Raw genomic sequence first — 27,846 nt, 5'->3', positions numbered from 1 at the left:
CCTCTAAGGTCAGGAACGGAACAAGGATGTCCACTCTCACCACTTTTATTCAACATAGCACCTGGAAATCCTAGCCACAGCAATCAGAAAACAAAAAGAAATAAAAGACATCCATCTTGGTAAGGAAACAGTAAAACTCTCACTATCTGCAGATGACATGATTCTATATATAGAAATCCTGAAAGACTTCACCAAAAAACCACTAGAATTGATAAATGAATTCAGTGAAGTCTCAGGATACACAATGTACGAGAATCTGCTGCATACCTATACACTAATAATGAAGCAGCAGAAAGTGAAATTAAGAAAATAATCATTTACAATTGCACCAAAAACAATAAAACCTCTAGGAATAAACTTAACCAAAGAGGTGAAAGACCTGTACTCTGAAAACTATAAAACACTGATGAAAGAAATTCAAGATGATGCAAAGAAATAGAAAGACATTCCATGCTCATGGGTTGGAAGAACAAATATTGTTAAAATGTCCACACTACCCAAAGTAATCTATAGATTTACTGCGATCCCTATCAAAATACCAAAGCATTTTTCACAGAACCAGAAACAACCAATCCTAAAATCTGTATGGAACTACAAAAGACCTCAAATAGCCAAAGCAATCCTGAAAAAGAAAAATAAAACTCGAGGTATTACAATTACAGACTTCAAGTTATATTACAAAGTGGTAGTAATTAAAACAGTATGGTGCTAGCAGAAAAACAGACACAAAGATCAATGGAACACAATAGAAAATCCAGAAATACACCCACAATTATATGGTGAATTAATCTTCAACAAAGGAGGAATGAATATAGAATGGAAAAAAGACAATCTCTTCAACAGCTTCATGCAAAAGAATGAAACTGAACCACTTTCTTTTGCCACACACAAAAATAAACTCAAAATGGATTAAAGACCTAAATATCATGCCTAAAACCATAAAAATCCTTGAAGAGAGCACAGGCAGTAATTTCTCTGACATCAGCCATAGCAACATTTTTCTAGATATGTCTCCTGAGGCAAGGGAAACAAAAGCAAAAATAAACTATTGGGACTATCTCAAAATAAAATGCTTTTGCACAGAAAAGGAAACAATCACCAAAACTAAAAGGCAACCTACTGAATGGGGGAAGATATTTGCAAATGACATATCCAATAAAGGGCTAGTAGCCAAAATATATAAAGAACTGATACAACTCAATACCCAAAAACCAAATAATCTAATTTAAAAATGGACAGAAGAGGGGTGCCTGGGTGGCTCAGTCAGTTAGGCATCTGGCTCTTGATTTTGGCTCAGGTCATGATCTCGGGGTCATGGGATCGAGCCCTGCCTTGGGCTGCACACTGGGCATGGAGGCTGCTTGGGATTCTCTCTCTCCCCTCCCTCTGCCCCTCCCCTGCTGTACATGCATGTGCTTACTCTCTCTCTCGCTAAAAAAAAATTTTTTTTACAAAAAAGGGACAAAAGATATGAACAGATATTTCTCCAAAGAAGACATCCAGATGCCCAGGAGACATGTGAAAAGATGATCAGTATCACTCATCACCAGGGAAATGCAAATCAAATCTATCACCTCACACCTGTCAGAACGGATAAAATAAAAAACACAAGAAACCACAAGTGTTGGTGAGAATGTGGAGAAAAAGGAACCCTCCTGCACTACTGATGGGAGTGCCAACTTGTGCAGCCACTCTGGAAAACAGTGTGGAGGTTCCTCAAAAAGTTAAAAACAGAACTACCCTACAATCCAGCAATCACACCACTAGGTATTTACCACAAAAATACAAAAACACTAATTCAAAGGGATACATGCACCCCTATGTTTAGTGCAGCACTATTTATAATAGCCAAGATCTGGAAGCAGCCCAAGGATCCATCCATAGATGAAAAGACAAAGAAGCACACACGCGCGTGCGCGCGCACACACACACAGGAATATTACTCAGCCATAAAAAAGAATGAAATCCTGCCATTTGCAACAACAGAGATGGAACTAAAAAATATAACGCTAAGTGAAATAAGTCATCAGAGAAAAACAAATACCATGTGATCTCGCTCATAAGTGGAATTTAAGTAACAAAACCAATGAGCAAAGGAAAATAAAAAGAGAAAAAGAGACAAACCAGGAAACCCTTAACTATAGTGAACAAACGGATGTCTACCAAAAGGGGGGGGGGATGGGTAAGATAGGTGATGGGGATTAATGAGTACAATTATCATGATGAAAAAATAAACAAAATAAAAATATTATGTGAAGAAACAGCAACACTGATAGCATACATCATCTCAAAATCAAAATAAACTAAGGTGAAAGAAGTATTCCGATCACTAAACATTTCACATTCTCATGGTCGCAAATCTAATTCTATTTGTAATGCATAAATTGTGATTTACAATTCAAGTGTTATTTTCTTCCAAACATCATCAAAAACGTAACAAACCATTCAAGATTCATTAGAATATGCATATTTGACCTACAACCACCTGACCCTCAATATCTGAAAATTTAAGAGAATTTCACTGTGCTTAGTTCATTTTAGATTTAAAAATAATGTATGGCATAAGACTTTGCATAAATTATTAAAGACTTTTGGCACAAACGTACGGAAGCAATATCACATACCCCAATAATCCAAAAGACGCTTTTGTCAACATCAGTGTGCTTAAGATGCCTTGAGACCAGAGCATAAGAGACAATACAAACTGTCTAAAAACCAGTAAACTGCCAGAGAAATTTAAGGATGAGCCTCACTGCAAATCACCATTAAATTTAGCCACACTCTCTGGTTCCTAACAGAGGATTACTCCTGGCCTTCATATTTCAGTATTTCCATCGGCAATGACTCTCCAGGCCTCATCCACACCAGCCACAGTTCATGCCACTGCCCACCCACACGATCACGGCAGAGCAATTTCACCTCCTGCATGCGCACCGAGTTCCACCAAGGCACGGCTCCTATTACATAAAATAAAATGGCCATCTGAATTAAAACTTACTGGGATTCTTCACTTGCTTAGAATATTGTCCTGCCAAGGTTTTCTGGATTATATGTGGTCGACCTGTGCTTTTCTGAAACAAAAACAATTGTGCACCATTAAAAAGCAAGATGGGATCAAGCTTGTATGGAAGAGTGTTGGAACTTTCTCCAACAAGCCTTCTTAAAATGGGAACATTTATATGCTCATGTTTTAGCTATCAAAAATGAAAAGTATGTCTTATTGAAACTTTAATTTTTGAAGAAATAGAGCACCATCCAATTGCTCCAGTGTAGATAAAAGTGTAGTTTTATTAGCCACTCTGAAACCTTAGCCTTTTTCAAAGCCACAAATAGGAAATTGACAAGAAATGTCAAGTTCAATATATGTCAAACGAACATATAAAAAAATGATGAATGCCTCAATACTCCTTCAAAATACAAATTTTAAAAAAAGATAAACTAATTTTTGCCATCTGGTTGGCAGAGGTTTTAAAATTATGATAACCATAGTTAATTATGGTTGCAAGGTAAAAAGCACTCTCATACTCTGCTGATAAGAATAAATTGGGAGCATAGTTCAAAGAGAAATTTAGCAATGTCTATCAATGACCTTGAAAATACTCATATCCTTTGCCCTAGAAACCACACTTTTAGAAACATCTTATTTCCATTACTATTATTACTATTAGCTTCCATTATTGAGCACACACTATGTGCCAAATACTGTTAATGTACACGTTATCCTATTTAATCCTCGCAAGAACTCTATATAATGCATATTTTATCTTTATTTTACAAATAAAAATACTGCGGCTCAGAGAGGTCCATCACTGAGCTAAAATTCTATTACAGAATAATGATTCAATTTATTTTAAAAATATATGAGAATATATCACTGAAAAACTGGAAGAATGTATACTGAAAGGTGAAGAGTTCTCTTTCTGGGATGGGATCATGGAAAATTACAATGCAGTTAAGTATTTGCTTATTTTCCTTTTCCAAATTTCTTATGATGTATTAGTTTCATAAGCAGGAAAATAGTTATAAAAAGAGGGTTCTTAATAGATTACATATGAGACTCACAATAATTAAGAGTTTTGTTATTCATTACTTGAGAGAGAACATGAATTCTTATCAGAAATATCCCACCCATATTGCTTGACTTACTGACTTACTGTAAAGCATACTAAAACCAGTAATAATAAACTAAACATCAGCAAATCTAAATTCAAGTTCAGTAAATTCTTAATTCTGGTAACAGGTGAAATAATATTCAGAGCAATGAAACTCACAACTGGATTAGAAACACAATTTTAAAAACTGACTGAAATTTCAAGCACGGTTCCTTTCCCTCTCCCCATGGTGAGGATGAAGATTGTTACATGAACAAAAGGTAGGGAGTAAGGAAGAAAGCAAAAGAGAAAAGGCAGTAGGCATGGAACAATCGGCCCCTGAAGAACACGATTATGGGTGTAACGAGGTAAAACCGATGCTTTAAATACTATGACAATAACAGTTTGAACTTACAAATCTCTTGGTTTATTAAACTTGGTCACATACATTTCTTAATTCATCAAACCTGCAGAACTGCCCTATTGGGGATACATTGAAAAACCATCTTATTTTACATATTTAAAAACTCTGAGGCTTAGGGAGTCGTCATTTGGGGGTTTTGTTTTATTTTTGGCTTTTTTTTTTTTTTTAAGCGTAACAGGGCCATCAATCAATGCAAGAAATCAAAGCCAATTGTTTGCTGACCAAATCAAATAATCTTGCTGTGTACAAGTTATTTACCTACCACTGGAGTAGAGGAAAAACATTTTACTTAAACAAAATGTGTTTATCTAGGGGTGGTTGTCTTCATCATCCAGTAATTTTTACATTTACTAATTGAAAAATGATACAGGTTTAAACAAACATTAAACATTTAAAATTTAATGACATTTCAGGGGCGCCTGGGTGGCACAGCGGTTAAGCGTCTGCCTTCGGCTCAGGGCGTGATCCCAGCGTTACGGGATCGAGCCCCACATCAGGCTCCTCCGCTATGAGCCTGCTTCTTCCTCTCCCACTCCCCCTGCTTGTGTTCCCTCTCTCGCTGACTGTCTCTATCTCTGTCGAATAAATAAATAAAATCTTTATAAAAAAAATAAAAAAAAAATTTAATGACATTTCTGTCTCAAATTTGAAACTTACACCATAGTTACATATACATTGCCACAGCAAAGAAAATAAATGTTTGTTCAACTATAATTATCAATAGTCTAAATGGCTAGTACCTGTTTCAAAACTTAATTTATATACAGGTGAAATCTCTAAAGATAAAAAAATGTTTTCTGCGCACCATCAAATGATTGCAATATCCTGACTCGATCACTCTCAAAATACTATTTTCCCATTAGTTGTTCTTCTCACTGGGGTGTGACTTCCCTACTGCCACCTCTCAGAGCCTTATCTTCTACCAATCTCCCCTTTGTCCACTCCTGTCCAACCTAGCTGGGCTCCTCAAAGTTCCTACAACACACGAGTAACACTTCTGCCTCAGGGCCTTTGCATTTGCTCTTCTCCTGGAATGCTCTTCCAGCTCCCTACTTTCTGAAAGTCCTCCTTCAAAAGTACCATCTCATTTTGCTCTTCCCTGTAACTTGGCCTCCTCGGCTTCATTTTTTTTCTCCTTAGCATGCTATCTAACAAACCGTATGTACTTACTGTCTTACATCCTGTCTATCCCCGTCTGCCCCTGTAGACTATAATCTCCATGAAGCTCAGGCTCTATGTTTGTCTTATTTACCACTTTATCCCCAGCACCTAAAACAGTGCCCAGCAGGTAGTAAGCCCTCATTACAATACCTAACGAATATGGATCAAATTTCAGATTAGTTTTCATTCTATTAGTGAGCAACACTAGTGGAGTATATGATTCCTTTTCTTGTCCAATTTTATTGGGATATAATAACATGCAATATTGTATAAGTTTAAGGTGTATAATATAATGATCTGATCTATGTATATACTGCAAAATACCCTCCACAGTAAGTGTAGTAAACACCCACCACAACACAATTACAGTTTTTTCCTTGTGAGGAGCACTTTTAAGATCTACTGTCTTAGCAACTTTCAAATGTACAAAGGGACTATAGTCACCAAGTTGTACATTACATCCCAGAATTCATTTATCTTATACCTGGAAGTTTGCACGACCACATTCACACATGTCTCCCACTGGCTTCTGGTAACCACTAATCTGTTCTCTGTTTCTGAGTTCAGGACTTTTCCATTCCACATATAAGCAAGCTCATACAGTACCTGTCTTTCTCTGTCTGACTTACTTCACTCAGCATAACGCCCTTATGGTTTCTTATCAGGTTGCTGGCCAGTGCATGCCTCTAAACATTATTTTCTTCCCTATTTCTAAAGAAAACTAAATGCTATCTAATCGAATCATAGTTCAACTACAAATTTCTCCACTGAAGATTCTTATAAAAGTTAAGTATATGCTTATAGTCATACAATTATCCAAAGAAGAAGTGAGAACGAAAGCTAGTTTAAAGGAAAAGAAGTTGGTCAGTACAAAACAAAACGTCCTCTCTGCTCTACAGACTGGAAAAAAACTGCCTTCACTTCCAAAACCCTAGATTTGTTGCCTCTTATCATTCCTTCCTGGTGTGTGGCCTGGTGTGATGAGGAAAACAACTTGTATTTTTAAAAACTTGAGTTTAGGATTCCCGCTCTAAGTTCCTGCTTTGCTTTTCCCAGGGCACGTTTTAAAATAACCACTTAGAATTAAGCCCGCTAAAAGTTAGGGACCTCTACTCCAACCACCTTTCAAGTAACAGGTGCTTGCTACCCTGCTCTCATCTCCTGCTCACCCCGTGACCCAGGATGGAGGACTGCCCTCCTCTGGCTTACTGCTCCCCACCCCACATTCTGGAATCTGTATGTAATAAATCCTGTGACTTTACTTGCCCTGTGTGAGTGTATTGAAACCTCACCTTCAACCAAAATAACCATGGGTTTTGTTTCTCCAAAGTGGGAGCCTGGATGCTGAGGGAGCCACCTGCCGAGCCTGCGTAGGTGGCGCACATTCCCCAACGCAGCAGGTCATAACCCGCGTATTTCTAACTTCAATACACCTGCACCAACTTCTCAACACACCTGAGATGTGCAGTTTAAACTTCAAAATTCATGGTGTCATTCTATGCTTGAAATAAAGTACTACATATAATGTACACGGACATCCACAGTATGTTGTTTGTGGCTCAAAGGCAGAGATGCTAAAAGAATAAAATATCATAAGGAAACTGAGGTCACAGACTTACCTCATCGTGAATCAGCTCCAGTGGTTCTATCATATATACAAAGGTATTATCTTCAAACATACCACTGTGAGACAAGAAACCACATAAGGAGAAAATGAACAAATACAGCAAACAGCAAGAAACAGCAAATGAGGTTCACATTGCATCTTTAAAAATGAACAGTGTAACTGAACAAATATCTTTATACAGCCCTAAACCCAATTCATCTATCTGTATGGAATCCCACTGTGGTCTCAGCACTGTACTAGACAGCAGAGAAGCTACAAAAGGTGGTAAGGTGTATATCACGAGCATATAAATTATAAATGCTATAATTAATTTTTGAAACAAAATGCAAAGATTAGAAGATGAATCTGGAACAGGACTATTCATACAGTCCCAGTATGTCACGTTATAATTCCAAGACAATGTCCAACTGGTAGAAACTTCTTGTTGCGCAAATCCAATATCACCCATGAGAAAATATGTACTTTGCTCGTTAGAATGTTCTAAAACCATCTGATTCTGAAGAGGCAAACAGAAGCATATTTATGGCTGCAAACTGTGAATTTCCATTAAGCAGTATGACTTTGTGTTGCATATAAATTTGAGAGATATAAGAAGATAAGATTTTCAAGACCCTTTTTCATCACATGGCCACAACCAGATCTTTACATCAAGGCTTACTATCTGGGTCTAAAAGGTACTTAGAGAGGCTTTTCTAGAGCCCGTCTTGAAGCCAATGTACGAGCTCCTCTCTTTGGCCCCCCGTCCTTCCCTTGCCAACACCACCTGACTGCTATGTCCTCTGGCATACGCCTCTGGGAGACCTTCCTCGATGGGGTTTGGTCACCCCATAAGTCCCTGTCCCTGACCTTCACCGTTCCTACCAAAATGGCAATTCAATATTAATCTCTCGAATCACTTGTTTAATCTCTGAAATCTCCTGCAGACTCTAAATGTTAGGACAGCAGAGACTATGCCCTCCTTGTTCATCACTCCATATCCAGTCCCTAACATGTGACCGGCACAGCAGAGTCACGACAACAAACATCTGGGAAAGAAAAGATGGAAACAGTGCATGGCTGAAAGCAAGTTCACTCTCCCACACAAGACTTGCACGTACTGAAGTCCGTTGCAGGTCGACAGAGCTGCCCTGGAGTCCTTGACACCTCGGATGCTGCCGTGGTAGTAACAGTGCTCTCCACCCTACAACACAGAGGAAGGTTTCATTGATGAACAATGCTTTCTATGTCATCATTCACTTCTACAGACGCTCCTATAAGCCAGAAGGAATTGCAAAGATGGTCCTACAAACTCCTTCTGGGTGATGTGAAATCTCAAAAGGCACTAGGAATTTTTCAGCTTTTCTTTCTTTTTTTTATAATAATTTTTTACTATGTCATGTTAGTCACCATACAGCATTAGTTTTTGATGTAATGTTCCATGATTTATTGTTTGCGTATAACACCCAGTGCACCATGCAATATGTGCCCTCCTTAATACCCATCAGCCTTTCTATAATGATGTTGTGTTATTAAATTTAATGAAGGAGAAAAGACTATTAATAGGAATAAGACACCAAGGCAACTGGTACAACTTACATGCCTTTCTTAAACATGTAAGGGAGTAGATACTTCGCAGGTATTTCTATGGAATAAGGTCTTCTACCGAACTGAGGAGACCCCAAAGGTATTAACAATTGTGTTTGATAGGGACGCCTGGGTGGCTCAGTTGGTTAAGCATCTGCTTTTAGCTCAGGTCATGATCCCTCGGTCCTGGGATCAACCCCTGCGTCAGGCTCCCTGCTCAGCGGGGAGCCTGCTTCACTCTCTCTCTCCCACCCCATCCCCACCCCACCCCATGCTCGTGCTCTCTCTCACTTTCTCTCTCTCAAATAAATAAAATCTTTTTAAAAATAATTGCTTGATAGAAAACTACATAAAATCTTGTTTGCTTTCCTACCTTTTAAAATTAGTTTTAAAAATTTCTTAGAAGTATTATATGAACTTGATTTTCAAAGTCAAATAGTAACTACATGGCCTATTTTAAAAACACAAGGGTGCCTGTGTGGCTCAGTCCGCTAAGCGGATTTCTGCTTGATTTCTGCTCAGGTCATGATCTCAGGGTCGGGAGATCCCTGCAATGGGCTCCACACTCAGCCAAGAGTCTGCTTGAGGATTCTCTCGCTCTCTCTCTGCCCCTCCCCTGCTCACGCACCCACAAACACCCACTCTCTCTCTCTCTCTAATAAATAAATCTTAAAATAAAAAAAAAAAACCAGCAGTTACCTTCTCCCTCTCTCCTCACCTCCATGATAATCATTTTTAACTCATCTGTTTCTTTTGCTGTTTACCTATGTATTTCTGAATGGAATATTTATACTGCTACACTCTGGTTAAACGTACCAGGTAACTTATCACATCCATTTTATTCCGGGAGACAGCCCTCTTGTTCCCATTCGGCCTCCCACTAGGCCTGACAGAGAGCCACCAGCCAGAAGTTCTGTTTAGGGTCAACCTGGGAACTCTCCTGCCTCCCTTCTGTATGGAATCCTAGACCCCATGTCTTCTCCATTCATGATCTCACCTTCCCCTTTTTTGAAGGTACACAACTTCTGGTACTTTCTTGAAAAAGTGATCATCGAAGATCAATCTGGTGAGTACTTGCACATATAAAAATTTCTTTTTCTATCTTCACACTAGATCAACCATTTGGGTGGGTAGAGAATTCTAGATTGGAAATTACTTTCTCTCGGCATTTCAGTACCATTGTGCACACCTTCTAATGTTGCTGCTGAGAAATGGCTGCCATTCTAATGTTAGATATTTTCTATAAAATATAATTTTTCCCTTTTGAGAAAACTTTAGGGAATTTTATTCATCCCCATTTTCATGAAATCTCAAAACACGACTTGGTGTGGGTCTTGGCTTATTCACTGTGCTGGGCACTTGGTCAAAACTTTTAATTAAGAAAATGCATGCACTTCAGTCCTGGGAAACTTTCATTATTTCTCTGATAATTCCCTCCTTTCCATTTTTCTCTATAAATGGAGCCCTTCTAGCAGAGTAGAGAAGGGACAGCTGCATTGCTATATGGGGTACAATATGCATTAGGGATGTAAGAGCCCTCCACATAGACTTTGAACCAACCTCTGTTTTCATGTGCCTTCAATTCCTGGATCTTCAGTTGGCTTGCTTCTTGGGTTTCCCTTAATGGAACTTCGCAGAACAGGTAAAGCTCAAACCTGACAGTTATGCCTCATCCGTTTGCTTTCTATCTCCTAAAATTTTATGAATACCTCTCATCTGCAGTCTTTTCTTCTCTTGTCTTTGTCCTTGTGGGTTTATATCCTTTTTTATTCTTTAACTGGTATTTGAATAGGTTATTGGGAGGGAATAGAGATAAATATAAGCATCGAATCCACACTGTTTAACCAGAAGCTTTCCATTTGTTTTCTTAAATAGAATATACTGAACATACTTTGACTTTTCATTGATGATTTACAGTCATTTTGATCACCTCTTGTACTGTATTACAAGAGCCTCAGACGTTATTTACAGTGATAAGGGTGTCTACCCATATATCAAAGACCACTCCCCAACCAATTCAGTTTGTTTCCTCTTAGAAACTATAATACAGTTTGTTTCCTGGAGTCCATAGTCTTTCACGGTTCGTTTCCCTCTCTGATTTACCCCCCTTCGTTTTTCCCTTCCTTCTCCTAATGTCCTCCATGCTATTCCTTATGTTCCACAAATAAGTGAACCACATGATAATTGTCTTTCTCTACTTGACTTATTTCACTTAGCATAATCCCCTCCAGTTCCACCCATGTCAATGCAAATGGTGGATATTCATTTATATTCATTATATTAAATTCATTCATATTACCAATGGCTGAGTAATATTCCATTGTATATATGGACCACATCTTCTTTATCCATTTGTCTGTTGAAGGGCATCTCGGCTCCTTCCACAGTTTGGCTATTGTGGACATTGCTGCTATGAACATTGGGGTACATGTGCCCCTTTTTTTCACTACATCTGTATCTTTGGGGTAAAGATCCAGCAATTGCTGGATCATAGGGTAGCTCTATTTTTAACTTTTTGAGGAACCTCCAAACTGTTTTCCAAAGTGGCTGTACCAACTTGCATTCCTATCAACAGTGTAAGAGAGTTCCCCTTTCTCCACATCCTCTCCAACATTTGTTGTTTCCTGCCTTGTGAATTTTTGCCATTCTAACTGGTGTAAGGTGGTATCTCACTGTGATTTTGATTTGAATTTCCCTGATGGCTAATGATGTTGAACATTTTTTCATGTGTCTGTTAGCCATTCGTATGTCTTCTTTGGAAAAGCGTCATATCCAGTGCTGGTTGTCTAAATTTGGTATTATAATCTTGTTAATATTTTGTAAAAGGTTGCTTTTGTATGGGGTTTGGTTCTCAAAAGGCAATCTTTTGGGGCGCCTGGGTGGCACGGCGGTTAAGCGTCTGCCTTCGGCTCAGGGCGTGATCCCGGCGTTATGGGATCAAGCCCCACATCAGGCTTCTCCGCTGGGAGCCTGCTTCTTCCTCTCCCACTCCCCCTGCTTGTGTTCCCTCTCTCACTGGCTGTCTCTACCTCTGTCAAATAAATAAATAAAATCTTTAAAAAAAAAAAAACAAAAGGCAATCTTTTACAAAAATACTGACTTGTATGCAACATGACAAGTTTTATTTGCATATTCAACCCTAGAACTTATAAGGACAAATGGTATCACACATCTCAGCAATTTGGAAAACAGGTCGATATTCTGCAATTAAATTTCAGGCTCTTCACATGATTCTAAAAACAACCATAGGTAACTGTAAATTCCATCAAACGGGTTATTTAGCACCTTGTATCACACCAAGAAGTTCTCTTAAGTCAGGTGATTATCATAAGTGCATAGCAAACACGGTCACATTGACCTGACCTTTCTAAAAAAAAGTTATTTTTTTCAGATTTTTCTAAAAATATTCTTTATTCCCCAGAAAATATTTCTAAGCCCTGTCTTAGTTTTATTTTAATTCACATTAGAAACTGAAGGTTGATGCTCTCTCAGTATAAAGGTCATTGGTAGTTGTTTAGGTAGAATATTATCTGAAGGAACTGTTTCAATTTTCTGTATATTTGAAGGTAAATCACCGTATTTTTTTTTTTTAAGATTTTATTTATTTATTCAACAGAGATAGAGACAGCCAGCGAGAGAGGAAACACAAGCAGGGGGAGCGGGAGAGGAAGAAGCAGGCTCATGGCGGAAGAGCCTGACATGGGGCTCGATCCGACAACGCCAGGATCACGCCCTGAGCCGAAGGCAGACGCTTAACCGCTGTGCCACCCAGGCGCCCCATAAATCACCGTATTTTTTGAACCTTAAATAAGACTTGAGTAACCTGCGATCCCTGACACCTACTATCATAACAAAGCTTGACTATCTAGATTGTGTGGTTATATTAAGTACTATGAGCAATTCAGCAGGCTTTAATTTAGTATTAGTATCTGGTAGTATTAGAGGAGTTTCTGAGTCCCTTATTACTAAATTTATAACAAGGTTTTAAGAAAGCATTACCATAAAAATATTATTTGGCAACTCTCCAGATGTACGCATTTTATGAATACCACTGCAGAGTAACCTCTTGAAGAATTTCATATTCAAAAAATCCTAGTTGAAAAGAGACATTACCTCTTGGGTAACAGGGATAAGGGGAGTGGACCAGTGCAGAGAGGACACTCCCAGAGGGTGTTGTGAGCAGTGACGGAGGGTCAGCTCTGGGGGTGCCTTCCCCCCAAGGAGCTAACCATCTTGAACACTCAGTCACTGTCTCATAGTAACTATTATCTCCATGCACAGAGAGGGAGACAGTGACAAAGCGCTAAAAGGCTCTGCTAAAGACATTAAAAAACCAAACTGAATGACACGTTTTCAGGCTCTCCAGTTAGTGTTTCTTTCTCCAGTCGGGAAGGCCTTAGACAGTTCTAGAGCCCAGGCTAGCCATTTCGCGATCGGTACCAAGGAGCGCATCACAGATCTGTGACTCGGCAAGTGGCAGGCAGGAGAACCAGAGGGGCTCATTCAGCACATGACATGAGTCTATGTGTGTCCCCACAGATGTCAGTGTTTTGGGATTCAAAACTGTCAGTGAGTTATTTAAATTCAACAAAATAGAGCATCCGATAAGTGGAAGTTATTGGCTAGTCAAAGGAACTTAAAAATCCTAGTAAGTATGCTCCCCAACCTACCACTTCCCCACATTCGAACACTCCACATGCCAGATGAGGCTCAAATAATGGCCCAGAACCCCGCTGGAAACCACCAGGCCGCTCCTGCAAATAATGGGACCCTGACTGAATGTGCATCTTTGAAAGTACTTCCTAATCAGAAGTGGCTTGGGATAACAGCTCTGTGAGTCCAGTGCTAACGATCTAAAGAGGAAAAACAGATTTGGTTCCCTGGTATTATTGATCAAATGACAGAAACTGTTTGTTTCTTTCCACTCATTTTAAATACAACCAATTGGAAAACAGAACCTACTGTTTCAATCTGATTTATTTTAAAACTGCCTGACCTTTGTGTCTAATTATTTCATCTGCTCTTCAGTAAAGTTCAGCCAGCCAGTTCTTATTATCTTCATCATTTAAGAAACTCCCATAAACTCCTGGGGCACTGGGTGGCGCAGTCGGTTAAGCGTCCAACTCTTGGTTTCTGCTCAGGTCCTGATCTCAGGGTCATGATCTCAGAGTCATGATATCAAGCCCTGCATTGGGCTCTATGTTCAGTGCAGAGTCTGCTTAAGACTTTCTCTCCCTCTACCCCATCCCCCCTCTAGCTCTCTCTCTCAAATAAATAGATAAACCTTTAAAAAAAAAAAAAAGTCTCATAAACTCCTGAACATCTGGATAAACGTTTGAAAAGAAACTCTGCAGGTCTTAGCTCACAAATGTGCATGTATATTTTGATATTCTAGCTCCTGAATATAATAATAAAACAGGACACTATATTCAAATGATTATTGTACATGCATATCTTTAAATTCAAACTTTTCCATCATCAGGGTCTATTAATCTATTTAATATATCAGTGGGTTGATAGCAAAAGAGAAAAAGATATCATTAAGTGGACACAGAAACCTGAATTTGAATACTATAGAGTAAGGAAATGAAAAAAATGTATCAGAGAATCAGGGAACTTGAGACCCCAACACCAGTTTAATAATTTACCTTCATTAAACTCAACAGGAAAAAAATGTTCAAGTATTAGAACAGTTTAGCTGTACCAATGCTACATAAATTTTTAATAGTTCATACAAAATTATCCTATTCAAACTTAAAATAGCTTTGTGAGGAGCCAGTGTTGTCTGCTCTCTTGATTTTATTTTTTTAATTTCCCAGCCAGAAGCCATGCCCACAGAGGCCCATTTCCTCCAACAGCAATCCCTGCCAAGAACACTCCACGGAAGGAGTGAGATTGAACTGAGCTACGGTGATGATTCAATTAAAAAAAAAAAAAAAAAAAACAACTTCTAGGAGGGTGATGTGATTATAGTGATGAAGTAAAGAACAAAGGCAGGAATTTTTACCTGCTTGGTTCACTGATGTATGCCCAGTACCTAGAACAGGGACGACTAGATCATAATACGCTGAATCAGTTATCTGTTTAATGAATATGAATGACTTATTCACGAGCCTGAGTGACAAGACCAATCTGAAAGGAGCAAAGGATTATTCATGTTTGTTGAGAAGGCGAGTAAATAAATCCCCATTCTCCACCTGAGGGTTTATTTTTCCTTTAAGACATAAGGGACAAGCCATAAAATTCACCCTTACAAATTGCAAAAACTGCAATTCAGTGGTTTTTGGAACATAGAGTTATGCTACCATTACCACCAATTCCAGAAAGCTTTCATCACCTCAAAAGGAAACCCTGCACCCATGAGCAGTCATTTCCCCTCCTCCTCACCCCCAGCCCCTGCAACCATACCCTGCTTTTGGTCTTCATGGATTTGCCTATTCTGGACATCTTAAACAAATGGGATCATACTATACACGGTCATTTGTGACTGGCTTCTTTGACTTAACATAATGTTTACAAGATTCATCCATGTTGTACCATGCATTAGTACTTCCTTACTTGTTATGACTGAGTAATATTCCCTGGTGGGTGGATATATGACATCTTATTTATTCATTGATTGATGGCCATGTGGGTTGTTTCCACTTTTTTGAATAATTATGAATAATGCTGCTGTGCACATCTATGTACAAATTTTTGCTTAAACATATGTTTTCAGTTCATATCTACCCAGGAGAAGAACACCTGGGTTATAAGGTAACTATATGCTTAACTTTTTGAGGAACTGCCAGAATGTTTTCCAAAGCAGTTCCGCCATTTTATTCCTATCAGAAGTCTGTGAAGGTTCTAGTTCTCCACATCCTCACCAGCACTTACTATTATCCATCATTCACATTATAGGCATCCTTGAACATGTGAGGTGGTAGCCACACAAATTTAAAACCAAATGAGACAGTGACCCAGGACTCAAACAGATCAAAGTGTCACCTTCATTTTGCTAGCGCTCTACCAGAGGAGAGGACCAGCTGAGAATCCAGTGGGCCTGCTAATGGCACATCCCCGAGTTGGCTAGACTTACCCACCCAGGGATAGACAACATGGAACAAGAAACCCCCACCAACAACACACACAGACCCACACACACAAACACACACACACCAGGCTGCCACAGCGCAACTTAGAGTGTGGAAAAGTACAGAGAACGTGCTCTTCCTGTAGGAGGTGGATCCCATACAAGAAGGGAATATGAAGGACACAGACATGCCCAACTCCTTCCCATCAGTTAAGTGGCTCTTTCCTTCCCAGAGTGGGAGTGAGCAAGGGGACAGGAAGAAGCCAGGGTGAGTAAACAGAGCTAGGAAAGGGCATTTTTCCCCACCCAATAATGGTAAAGAGTAATAAAATAGAGGGGAGTGGGGATGGGAGCATAGCATCTATCCGTTCAGTCTTCCACTACTGGCCAGCTGACACTTCTTCTCATAAGCACAACTGAAACCAAAGTACTAGTAGGAGCTCGAAGTGATTGGTTCACCTAAAAGGAACTTAACAGAAATAGGGCAAGATTGAAAAGGACTTTTACACCGTCGTATTGATACCTAGTTCACTTATAGAAGAACTGACAAAAATTAACTCGTTTTTAATAGTTTCATCAATAAAGTCAATCAACAAGTCACCAAAGTTGTTTTATCATATACTGTGTGCAAAGCACTGTGCAGGAACTCTAACAAAAGCGACTGGTCTGTGGAATGCAGAACAAAAGTGCTTCCATACTCATTCACGGATACCTGGCTCCTCTTCTATATTGATTACTTAATTCGTTGACCTCTCCAGTTCCTATCTTTGCTTCACAAAGAAAGAAGTCCTTTTAACTCACTTTCATCCAATAAAAATAAAAGCCTAAGACACTGACCTCTAGTATGGACTCACCATTCTGTTTGAAACTAATTCTCGGGATATTTTAAATGTCCACACTTAAAGCCAAATAGGCTCGAAGTAATTCTTTTCATCTCTAGTGAATAACAGGGTGTGTTTACATGTACTTTTGTCTAACAGTGTGAAATCTCTGGAAGAAAGGTTGCACACTGGATTGAAACATGTTTAATTAACCTAACCATCCTTACATGTTAATTTCCTTCACTGGTACTCTGTACAAAGATTTTCTTAACATGGAAGGCAATCTGAAGTTAAAAAAAAACATTTTATAAAATATGTATATAATGGTAGGAAGAGTGTGGATCTAAAGAAACTTTCAGGAAGAAAACCTTAATATGTACCAAAAGCCTTTAAAGTACCAATTCTTTGACTCAGAAAATCCCATTCTCAGAATTAATCCTTACACAATTATTAAAGATGTGTTCAAAATGCATCAGAAGGGGCACCCGGGTGGCTCAGGCAGTTGGGTGTCTCACTTTCGGTTTTAGCTTAGGCCATGATCTTGGGGTCATGAGATCGAGCCCTGCATAAGACTCCATGCTCAATGGGGAGTCTGCTTCAGATTCTCTCTCTCCTTCTCTCGCTGCCCCTCCCCACTCTCTTTCTCTCAAATAATAAATAGAATCTTTTAAAAAATTTATCAGGAAGGCCTTTCCTTACAAATTATTTGTATAGTAAAAAATTGGAAGCAATCTAATGTCTATGGCTATGAGATTTTAAAATAAATTATAATGAATAGGAAAGAATATTATGCATTTTTAGAAATAAAAGTTTAGAATATTATTTAATACATGTTAAAATGTTCATAATGTTATTAGGTTAAAAAAAATCTGCTTTAAGATAATGTGCACCATGTCATCTTGGGCTTTGGGAGTGTATATACAAAACAGACTGTTACAATGAATTCATTATATATGAAGCAGTAAATTTGGGTTTGGAGAAAATGAGGCATAAATAAGAGAAAAGCAATGAACACAAAAACAAACTGCAATGAACACTTCCTTTGCCACAGCTGAACTACCCTTTGTTTTAAATCCTAGTTGTAACTGATATGAAATTTGATGTGCCTTATTAATAAGGCCTCCTTCTGGGACCTCGAATGACCTCTGGAGGCCAATTAGCTATTCTGCTTCTAAAAAAAAAAAAAAAACTGACTGTACTTGTTAGTGAGAAGTTTGACTCAGGTTACTGTGGCCTACAAAGGTGGCCCCTTTGCTGAGTCTATAAAGTTCTCGTGCAATCTTCCCTACTCCAGACTCATGATTCAGCATCCGCAGCACTCGGGGCACTGGCACCGCTGACGGAAGCTTTGGTTTGTACAAATGCCAGAAAGCACCATTCCCGTGCTTGATTTAGCATTGCTGCTCGCTTTCCACAGCATTAACTTTTAGGGAGAGTCAACAACCCCCAAGCTGCAGCCTGAGGCAAGAACTGACAGAACAGTAAGAAAATTAACTGCGTGTTCTTAATCTGCAGCATAAAATTCAATGGTTTAAAACATGCATCGAATTACAAATGTGCCCGCTGTTAATTGGACAGTTATAAATCCTGAGAAATTCTTTAACCTCTGGGGCAGTATTTACAGTTAAGGCCACCCATAAATATTTGGCGAGAAGTTATCACACTGAAAAAACCTAGTTCTCTGTGCTACACAACCCAGCAAACCCGCACATGAAAAGGCCCACTTCTGAGCCAATACTCGTTAACAACGTAGAAAAAAAGATCCAACGTTTCCCATTGTATTTGGTTTCCCTGTTTCTTCTCCTGTGCCCGTGGTAGCTGCCCCGTGGACACTGCTTAGGCTTCAGTGGCACTCTGTGGACTTCCTACACATCAGAGTCTTTGAATGTAGCCATCCCAAGGATTTTCATCTTGACTGGTAGAGATCATCATCTTCCTTACATGCAAATAACCTCATTTTCATCTAAACCCACTTGCTCCTTATTGAGAGAATAGTTAACCTCCATGGAAGGATATCAAGTACCCAATTAGCTTTCTATGACAATACATGGTGGCCTTGAGTAGCTTATTTGCCCTCTTTCTGCCTCAATTTCTTCCTTTCTTCGCACAACAGAAATAATAATATCCATCTCCCAGAACTCTTGTGAAGATTAAGGACAGTGTTCCCTGAATCTCCCTTCCCCCACCTGTCCTCTGCCCTTCTCGGACACCAAAGTCTCTTAGACTGAACAGCCATTCTAGTCTCCTCATTCAGACTCGATGACCATGAGCTGGGGATCTACTACTTGAAGGTATTTCTATGGGGCTATATAACTCTTCTTACCATTCATTAACAGAAGATGCTGTCCGTATAAACAAAACAATAAACATTTATTGACCTGAATATACAGAATCTCTAATGCTATCTCAAACATTTATAAGTTTTAATAAGTTTCTCCTAAACTTATTTCAAATTTAAAAACAGCACTGTTGGACAAGAGAACAGATCATTTTATTGAGAGAGACATCATAACAATGCGGTGTGCAATGAACAATTCTATGAGCAAGTATGTTGATGCTACGGGATTTCCGTATGTTCTTCACCGTACCTTAGAGTGCTGTGGCTTCCCATTTTCATAGTGGATCTCCACATAATCAGAAGAGAGCAAACCACTACAAGGGAAAGAAAATAGAGTGATTTCTGCATCCAAGATACTTAGAGGTTTAAAAATAATCAGCTCAGTAGATGGCTGCCAGGGGCGTGCAGAGCACAAAGAGCCACCCCCCATGGCAAGTACAAACAGGTTCTCATCAAGAGCCTCGAACATTCTCCAATAACAAATCACTCCTCACTCTGTTAAAAAAAGAAAATATAGATACTATAAAGGTGAACTCTGTTTATACACGCTATGCATCATTTGACCGATAGGTTAATTAACATGGAACAAACAGAAAAGGCAGGTTACAGGAGGAGAGACACCCTATAAAAAATCCCACAATTATGCTCTAAATAACTGGAATCTCAAAACATAATCACTGAGGAAAAGTATAGGGTAAAGGCCAGATGGGAAATAATTTAGGTTTTTCGGGCCACATGGACTCTGCCACGACTACTCAACTCTAGACACAGACACAGGCGATATAAACCAATCAGCATAGCTGTGTGCCAGTAAGACTTCATTTATGGACACTGAAATGTGAATTTCACCTAATCTTCATGTCTCGTGATATTTTTTCTTCTTCAATTTTTTCAACCATCTAAAAATGTAAAAAACATTCTTAGCTTGGGGACTACACAAAACCAGGTATGTTCGGTTTGGCCTGTGGGCCATAGTTTGCCAACCCCTGGAATAAAAGAACAGTTAACAATAAAGACTTTGAAGTCAGACAAAGTCGGATTTAAAGCCTAGCCCAGCCCCTTGTTAGTGTGGTGACTACAGGCCAGTTACCCAAGTCAGCCTCTACTTGAGTCAAAAGAAGGCAATAGTCCGAATCGCACAGGACATTGGAGGTTACATGAAGCACATGCCACACGGAGCCCAGAACTCAGCACCAAGGCCGTGCTCTGCAACAAGAATGAGGCTGCCACTGCTTTTATTTTAATTCAATTTCTCCGAACACATTTCTCTCTATACTATGTGGGGAATGCAATCTACGAGCCTTGGGAAGAGCAAGCCACTATTAGGGCATCCGGGTTCCTCTTTGGGCTCTGCCACTAGCAATAATGATGACAAATGGTAAGTCCCATGTGCTGAGCCCTCACTCGGTCCTAGGCGCTGTGCTAGGGACCAGAAAGAGGTTAACTCATTTCATCCTAATGGTAAGAGGAGGACAAAAGTAGGTTCTACTATGTACGAGCCAGATGTGGGCCCTAAATTCAGGCCTCCACTTCCACTTCTGCAAAAGGAAGGCTGGAGCAGAGGACTCCTCAGGGCCCTTCCTACTCTAACATTCTATTTTCTCTAGTTCCACCTAAGTGTAGGTTTTCTCGTTAGGAAATCTTGACACTACTTCTTTAACGGAAGTATGGAAGAACTCAATGATTTTGCATCATTTTGATAGCTGCATCTGACGCAGGTCTAACACGCCCCAGTAAAGAAGGCTGGAGGCGGCTTGGAGCCAGTCAAGGAGGGGGAGACGCATGCATGCATCCAGCATGGTCTCCCGCATGAGCTGAAGGTCAACCTTCACAACACAGAAGTAAGGCAGAAGCTGGTACCTTGGACCACTTTTTCTACTGAAATTATTAATCAAATGTGTGTCTACTGATGTTTCTACATTTGAAACTAAATTATGGTACATCTACTCATTCCCTTTTAAAAATCTAAGTAGAAAAAAGACAGTCTCTTCAATAAACGGTGCTGGGGAAAATTGGACAGCTATATGCAAAAGAATGAAACTTGACCACTCTCTCACACCATACACAAAGATAAAATCCAAATGGATGAAAGACCTCGATGTGAGACAGGAATCCATCAAAATCCTAGAGGAGAACATAGGCTGTAACCTCTTTGACATCGGCCATGCAACTTTTTTCATGACACATCTCCAAAGGCAAGAGAAACAAAAGAAAAAATGAACTTGTGGGACTTCATCAAGATAAAAAGCTTCTGCACAGCCAAGGAAACAGTCAAAAAAACTAAGAGGCAGCCCACGGAATGGGAGAAGATATTTGCAAATGACACTACAGATAAAAGTCTAGTATCCAAGATCTACAAAGAACTTCTCAAACTCAATACACAAGAAACAAATAAATCAAAAAATGGGCAGAAGATATCAACAGACACTTTTCCAATGAAGACATACAAATGGCTAACAGACACATGAAAAAATGTTCAAAATCATTAGCCATCAGGGAAATTCAAATCAAAACCACACTGAGATTCCACCTTATGCCAATTAGAATGGCAAAAATTGACAAGACAAGAAACAACAAATGTTGGAGAGGATGTGGAGAAAGGGGATCCCTCTTTCACTGTTGGTGGGAATGCAAGTTGGTACAGCCACTTTGGAAAACAGTGTGGAGGTCCCTTAGAAAGTTAAAAATAGAGCTACCCAATGATCCAGCAATTGCACTACTGGGTATTTACCCCAAAGATACAGACATAGTGGAGAGAAGGGCCATATGCACCCCAATGTTCATCGCAGCATTGTCCACAATAGCTAAATTGTGGAAGGAGCTGAGATGCCCTTCAACAGATGACTGGATTAAGAAGATGTGGTCCATATATACAATGGAATATTACTCAGCCATCAAAAAGAACGATTTCTCAACATTTGCAGCAACATGGATGGGACTGGAGGAGATTATGCTAAGTGAAATAAGTCAAGCAGAGAAAGACAATCATCATATGGTTTCACTCATTTATTTCCACAAGAAATAGCAGGAAGATCAGTAGGAGAAGGAAGGGAGGAATGAAGGGGGGATAAACAGAAGGGGGAATGAACCACGAGAGACTATGGACTCTGGGAAACAAACGGAGGGCTTCAGAGGGGAGGGGGTGGGGGATTGGGATAGGCTGGTGATGGGTATTAAGGAGGGCACATATTTCATGGAGCTCTGGGTGTTATATGCAAATAATGAATCACGGAACATTACATCAAAAACTAAGGATGTACTGTATGGTGACTAACATAACATAATAAAAAATTATTATTAAAATAAATAAATAAAATAAAATAAAAAATAAAAATAAAAATCTAAGTAATAGTCAAAATAATGACAATTCTTAACTCTAGGTACTTGAAAATACCTGACAGGGTGCAGAAACTTCTTTCATTTCTAGTTAAGTCAGCAACTAGCACTGTGAATATAGATAAACAGGGCTGTTGATGGTAACATTTCTTTGAGGAATGCTTCCACAAGGCAGAGAGAGTTTCACTAACTACTTTCTAATTACCTCTCTCTACAGGTAATTCATTATTTTCAAAATTCTCAACCACACAACCACTGGAGCATGTCTAAGAGTTGAAAACAAATTTATTTTGCTTGTGATGACAAGGGCATATAATAGCATTCTAATCATTAATTGCCAAATCTGATAAAGGTCACTTCAATTATCCTATTTACCCCTTTTAAAGGGCTTCCCCCCGCCCCACCATGGACAGAACTGTTTCTAACATTTCCTGTATTTGAAAGTCTTAAAGAAGAAAAACAGGGGCGCCTGGGTGGTTCAGTTGGTTAAGCGGCTGCCTTCGGCTCAGATCATGATCCGAGGGTCCTGGGATCGAGCCCTACATCGAGCTCCCAGCCTATCAGGGAGCCTGCTTCTCCCTCTCCCTCTGCTCCTCCTCCCCACTTGTTCTCTCTCTCTTTCAAATAAATAAAATCTGTAAAAGAAGAAGGAGGAGGAGGAGAAGGAGGAGGAGAAAAACAGCAACTTCTCCAGGTGTCTGTGACAGACCCTGAGCTGGACATAACACCGTACGCTCCTGTCACCTCACCATTCTTCCCTCCATCTTCTATAAAGAGCACCACCTCTCCCATTTGCTCCATCCTTTCCTCCAGTCTGAACATGGCCCTCCCTCCCTTAACACCGTTTCTGTCACTCACCACAGCATCCTGACACCTGGCATAATCCCGAGCACATAGTAAGCCCTTCATGAACACACACCAAGTGCGCAAACATCTACCAGCATCTACTGTGTGTTGGGCCCATACACGGCCTGGGAAACTGGCATGAAAGACACAACTTTCTGAAATTGAAACTAAGCAAAATCAGCACAAATGTCCGATCCTAAAATATTATTTGTAATTTCCCTGAAAGTGAATCAACAACAAAATGTAACTTAATTAATTATAAAACTCTTAAAGGATGTGAAATGAGATCTTTCAGTGACAGAGAAGTAACATTGGAAAGAAGACATGAACAGTTAATTACGCAGTGCTGTGTCTCTGGCCCTACCCAGCGAGGAAGGAGCAGGTAATCTCCATCTCTGGATGCCTAAGGATGGGTTGTCTGGCAGTCTCTGCTTGCAGATGCTCTTCAAGGCCTTCCCCCCACCTCTGCTTCTATTAGTTGCCCCAGTAGGACTTCCTGTTGCAAACAGAATGTTCTGACATGCCAATGCTGAGCTATTTGGCAGTTGTGGTCCCAAACATAAACGGTCAAGTTGCTTTACTGATCCGCCAACTGGGTGCTTGATCCCTTGCAGGAACTGTTAAAAGGGAGTTTTGGAACACCCTAAATTCTGAAATAAACATCCTTTTTTAATCATTTTTTTAAGATTTTTTTTTAATTTATTTATTTGACAGAGAGACAGACAGCGAGAGAGGGAACACTAGCAGGGGGAGTGGGAGAGGAGGAAGCAGGCTCCCAGAGGAAGAGCCTGATGTGGGGCTCGATCCCAGATCACCGGGATCACGCCCTGAGCCGAAGGCAGACGCTTAACGACTGCGCCACCCAGGCGCCCCCCCTTTTTTAATCATTTAAGTTACCAAAAAGCTATTAGATGGCTACTACAGTGCTTCTTGTGCTAGTTACCGGTGAAAGAGGGGTGATTCTTCGAAGTAAAGGAATAACTGTAGGATGGAAATTCAAAGCAAGGTGGAAGAGAAAGGAAGAACTGGAGTAAGGAAATTCTCTTGAACCCCCTCTTTCTGCACCTTCATGGTGAATCTGTACCACTGAGGTAGTGAAAAGAAGGTGAATTCTAGAGTCAGACTGAAGGTGATTTTACTCAAATATGAAGAACAAGGGTAAACACCTTGACGATGCTGAGCTCTAAGAGCAGGAGAATGGTAAGACTATTAAAACATGGCAAGTGAGCCAAGGATCAAACCACTGAAGGGAGCTGTGGCAGAAATGAGGCTCTGTAGCCACCATATCCCATTTGACTTTCCCCTTCCTAGCACAGTAAAACTACATTTCAAAGCTTCTCTGGCAATGAGGTTAAGGCCAAGAGATTGAATTATGGCTCAGAAGATATGGTGGGAAGTGATGTCTATCCCTAGTGTGGTCATTATACTCCATGCATGATTACCCAAGCTCTCTCTTCCACAGCAACTCTGGAAGCCCCATGCCCCAGATGGCGTGGCTACAAGATGGGTGTAGCCTAGGTTCCTACATCATGATCTGGAGAAGAGCTTCCCAGGAAAACCATTCCACTTGTATTGGACCATAAGGTGGGTAAGAGATAATAGTGTTAAATCTCGGATTTCATCTTCATTACAGAAACATGGTTTCAACTATCCTAATTCCAAGATTTATCACAAAGAAAAATTTAGAAATTTAATGTTTAAAGAATCTCAGAATCATCAGCAAATATACAAAGAAAGCTGCTACAAGAGCTAAGCATTGGAAATTCACACAAAGAAATATGCCTTGGGGAGATTTTTCCTATAAAAACATACATGTATTTGTTGGAGTCCTCAAGTTTGAGATGTATGTGGTCAAAACTCCCAAAGGTTTATATCTTTCACTTAGCCTTATTATGGAGAAGCCAAGCATCCTTGTAACCGGGAAAAGTTACTTACCAGGAATCCCTTGCACCTTAAAATCTTATTAACCAAAAAGGGTGGATGACTCCTAGGTTTTTTTGGAAAATAACTTGAATCCCTTACTTTAAAGAAAGAATCATATGCTTTTTTGGGGTAACCCTGTCATGAAAGTCTGAGTAGGTTAATCAAGCAAATTAAATTGTTTGATTAGGTAAAGGTCAGGACCTTGGGCTGTGAGGGAAATGCTAGGAAAGATAAAGGCTGGATCACAAGGAAACCGTCTGGTCCACATGAGTTAAAAGTCATCACTTCCTTATAAAAAAAGACAAACTATCAGTCTCTAGAAGCCCAGCTCTGAAATCTATATTCACTTAAATTAACGTGTCAAATCCTCACAGCTTATATCCCGATTAAAAAATCGTGTGGGTTGCTGGGAGCAGAATGAGCTCTTCTAAAGGGCCCTAGAGGCCAACAGGACATTCCTTCATCAGTACATCTAGAGAAAAGTCGAGAAGAATAGTAGCAAGTTTCAAGGCTTACCAATTGGATGGTCATATAATTTATCATCCAAATCAGGCCATTTTGGGGAGTGAAAAGAGGCACATTAATAATTATGGCAGGACAACAGATGTAAACCAAGGAGGTCTGGGGCATATGGTTACCCACCTCAAAGTCAAACTTTAGGTACGTACATCAAGTTCTATATGGAAGGTCAGACTAGTCTATGAAATGAAAAATATCCTAAAGCTGAGATGCTACTAAGCCAGGAGTCTGTGAGTATGTCTCCTTCTCCAGTTGCTTTTGGCCTCTGTGATTATGTTTATATGGCCACCATTTTAGGACAACCTTGGGTTCTCTCTCTGAGTGCGTAACATCAGGAGGTAGAAAGTATAGCTTCCAGAGATGTGGAAGCCAGGAAGCTACAAATCCACATTCACTGCAGGACACTGGACTTGTCGAGTCTCGACCAACTTTGCTTCTTGTCACACGAGGTCTTCATTCTTAAGTGAACAGTAGCACAAATATTTTAATTCAGTCCTCGGTAGTCAAACCCGTAAGTTACTTCCATATGTGTTCAAAACTGGGATTGGAACAGAAGTCAACATTTATGTGAACAAAGAGTAAAAAATTGTGTGTAGAAAAATAAGACTGCCACTAATGCCTACTTTCATAAGGTATATTCACCCACCTGAGTATCTTCTGTTTGACAGGGCTTAGCTTCTCAATATTGCAAGCCCTGATCATGCCCAGTGGCCCCTGACAGATTCGCCCGAGAAGTCTCCTGCTGCCCTCTCCACCGGATCTCATTCATTCATTTAATAACACACGCTGGTCACTATGGAGATGAGCAACTTCATGGGGCTTCGAGCATAATAGCATTGTACAATGAAGCACCATGCCTGTTCCCTCTTTACACTAGAATCTTCTCTTTTTTCCTTTTATATACATACATATTTTTAATTCATCAAATAATTATTATAACTTGTAATGAAGAGAGACACAGAATTTAAACTCAGTACATTCATACAAGCATAAGTTTGTAACCTTGTAATTATCCTCTGTCCTTACGTTGCTTTCCTTTTTTGAAAACAATAGGCTTAAAAGTCAAATGATTTTCCAATAGCCACTTTTCTCTGGGTTTAGGAAAAAATTAATCATCCCACCTAAAATAATTTTTATTCCAAAAGCGTTTCAGCTAGAAAATATATAATCCTTTGAATGTAAACAATACAATAAGACTTTTAAGCTGTGCTAAAGGATTGTAGGCATGAAGAGGTTGGAACTTAAAAGAGTAGAAATGATATGTTAAGTGGGTAAAAGTAATTACAGATTGAATAGAAGCTTTGTGTTAAGTCAAACAAAGACAGCCTGCTAGGCGAGGGCTGAGAATGTGGGCATATTTCATAGGAGGGGAGCTGCAGGTGGAGAACACGCCTAGCAGAAGCAGGATGTAGGGGTGTAAACCTCTTTGAGGGTCACAACAGGAATTTAATGAGTTCCTAAATCACATAAGAGGTTGCGACCAAAATTTTAATGTGGAGGCGCTCTTGCATCTCATAGGTGATGGCCCCACGCACCATAATACAGTTCCGAACACCCTAGCCTAATATAACAGGGAACACAGGCAGGGCCGCAAGTTAATAGGCAGGCAAGTAGACAAAGGAGGAGCTCGAAGAGAAAGGAGGCATGAACTTGAGATATAAAGGCTGATGACCACCACCCAAGCTGGCTTGAGCAGCCACTGAGAGTAGCCAATTAAGAGTTCCCTTCTGAGTAGCATCAACAGACATCCTTAATTAAACAAAAATGAAGGACGTTTAATTTTTCCTCCTTAGCTTTGAAGTCAGACCATATGAAGTGGCTGACACATTCCCAGCTGTGGCTGCCAATATCTCTGCAAGTATATACCAGTAATTCTGAGATCCCTCCAGAATAGAGTTCCAGGTATTCTCACATATGTGGTTTTACCCCCATATATCGTGAAACAAAAAAGATTTTTAAACACAGGGAAAAATGAATCCAAATAAAAACAGCATACCTTCTGAACACAATTACACATAACTGAAATGCTTTGATGCACAGATTTAAGCTAATAATGAATATTATAATATGTTGAATATTGCCAATGTGGGTTCTCTTCTGACATGCCCAACACTTCTTTTTACAG

The 27,846-nt window shown here is 39.7% G+C and overlaps 1 protein-coding gene across 2 annotated transcripts in view; it reads right to left on the bottom strand.

The window, feature by feature from the left end:
* Positions 1–27,846, bottom strand: part of ADAM23 (ADAM metallopeptidase domain 23) — a 251,687-nt gene that overhangs the window by 63,905 nt on the left and 159,936 nt on the right. For both annotated transcript variants that reach the window (XM_087862985.1, XM_045806585.2), the window contains 4 exons: positions 19,348–19,411; positions 8,401–8,483; positions 7,296–7,359; positions 2,999–3,071 (listed from right to left, as the gene is read on the bottom strand). In XM_087862985.1, coding sequence (XP_087719111.1) covers positions 2,999–3,071; positions 7,296–7,359; positions 8,401–8,483; positions 19,348–19,411 — 284 coding nt within the window. The remainder of the gene's footprint in view (positions 1–2,998; positions 3,072–7,295; positions 7,360–8,400; positions 8,484–19,347; positions 19,412–27,846) is intronic.

The sequence above is a fragment of the Ursus americanus genome, chromosome 1, assembly GCF_024610735.1.
Source record: "Ursus americanus isolate L20-20 chromosome 1, mUrsAme1.1.p, whole genome shotgun sequence".
Classification (NCBI taxonomy): Eukaryota; Metazoa; Chordata; class Mammalia; order Carnivora; family Ursidae; genus Ursus; species Ursus americanus.
The sequence above is the reverse complement of the archived record's forward strand: the minus strand, read 5'-3'. Positions and strand labels throughout refer to the sequence as shown.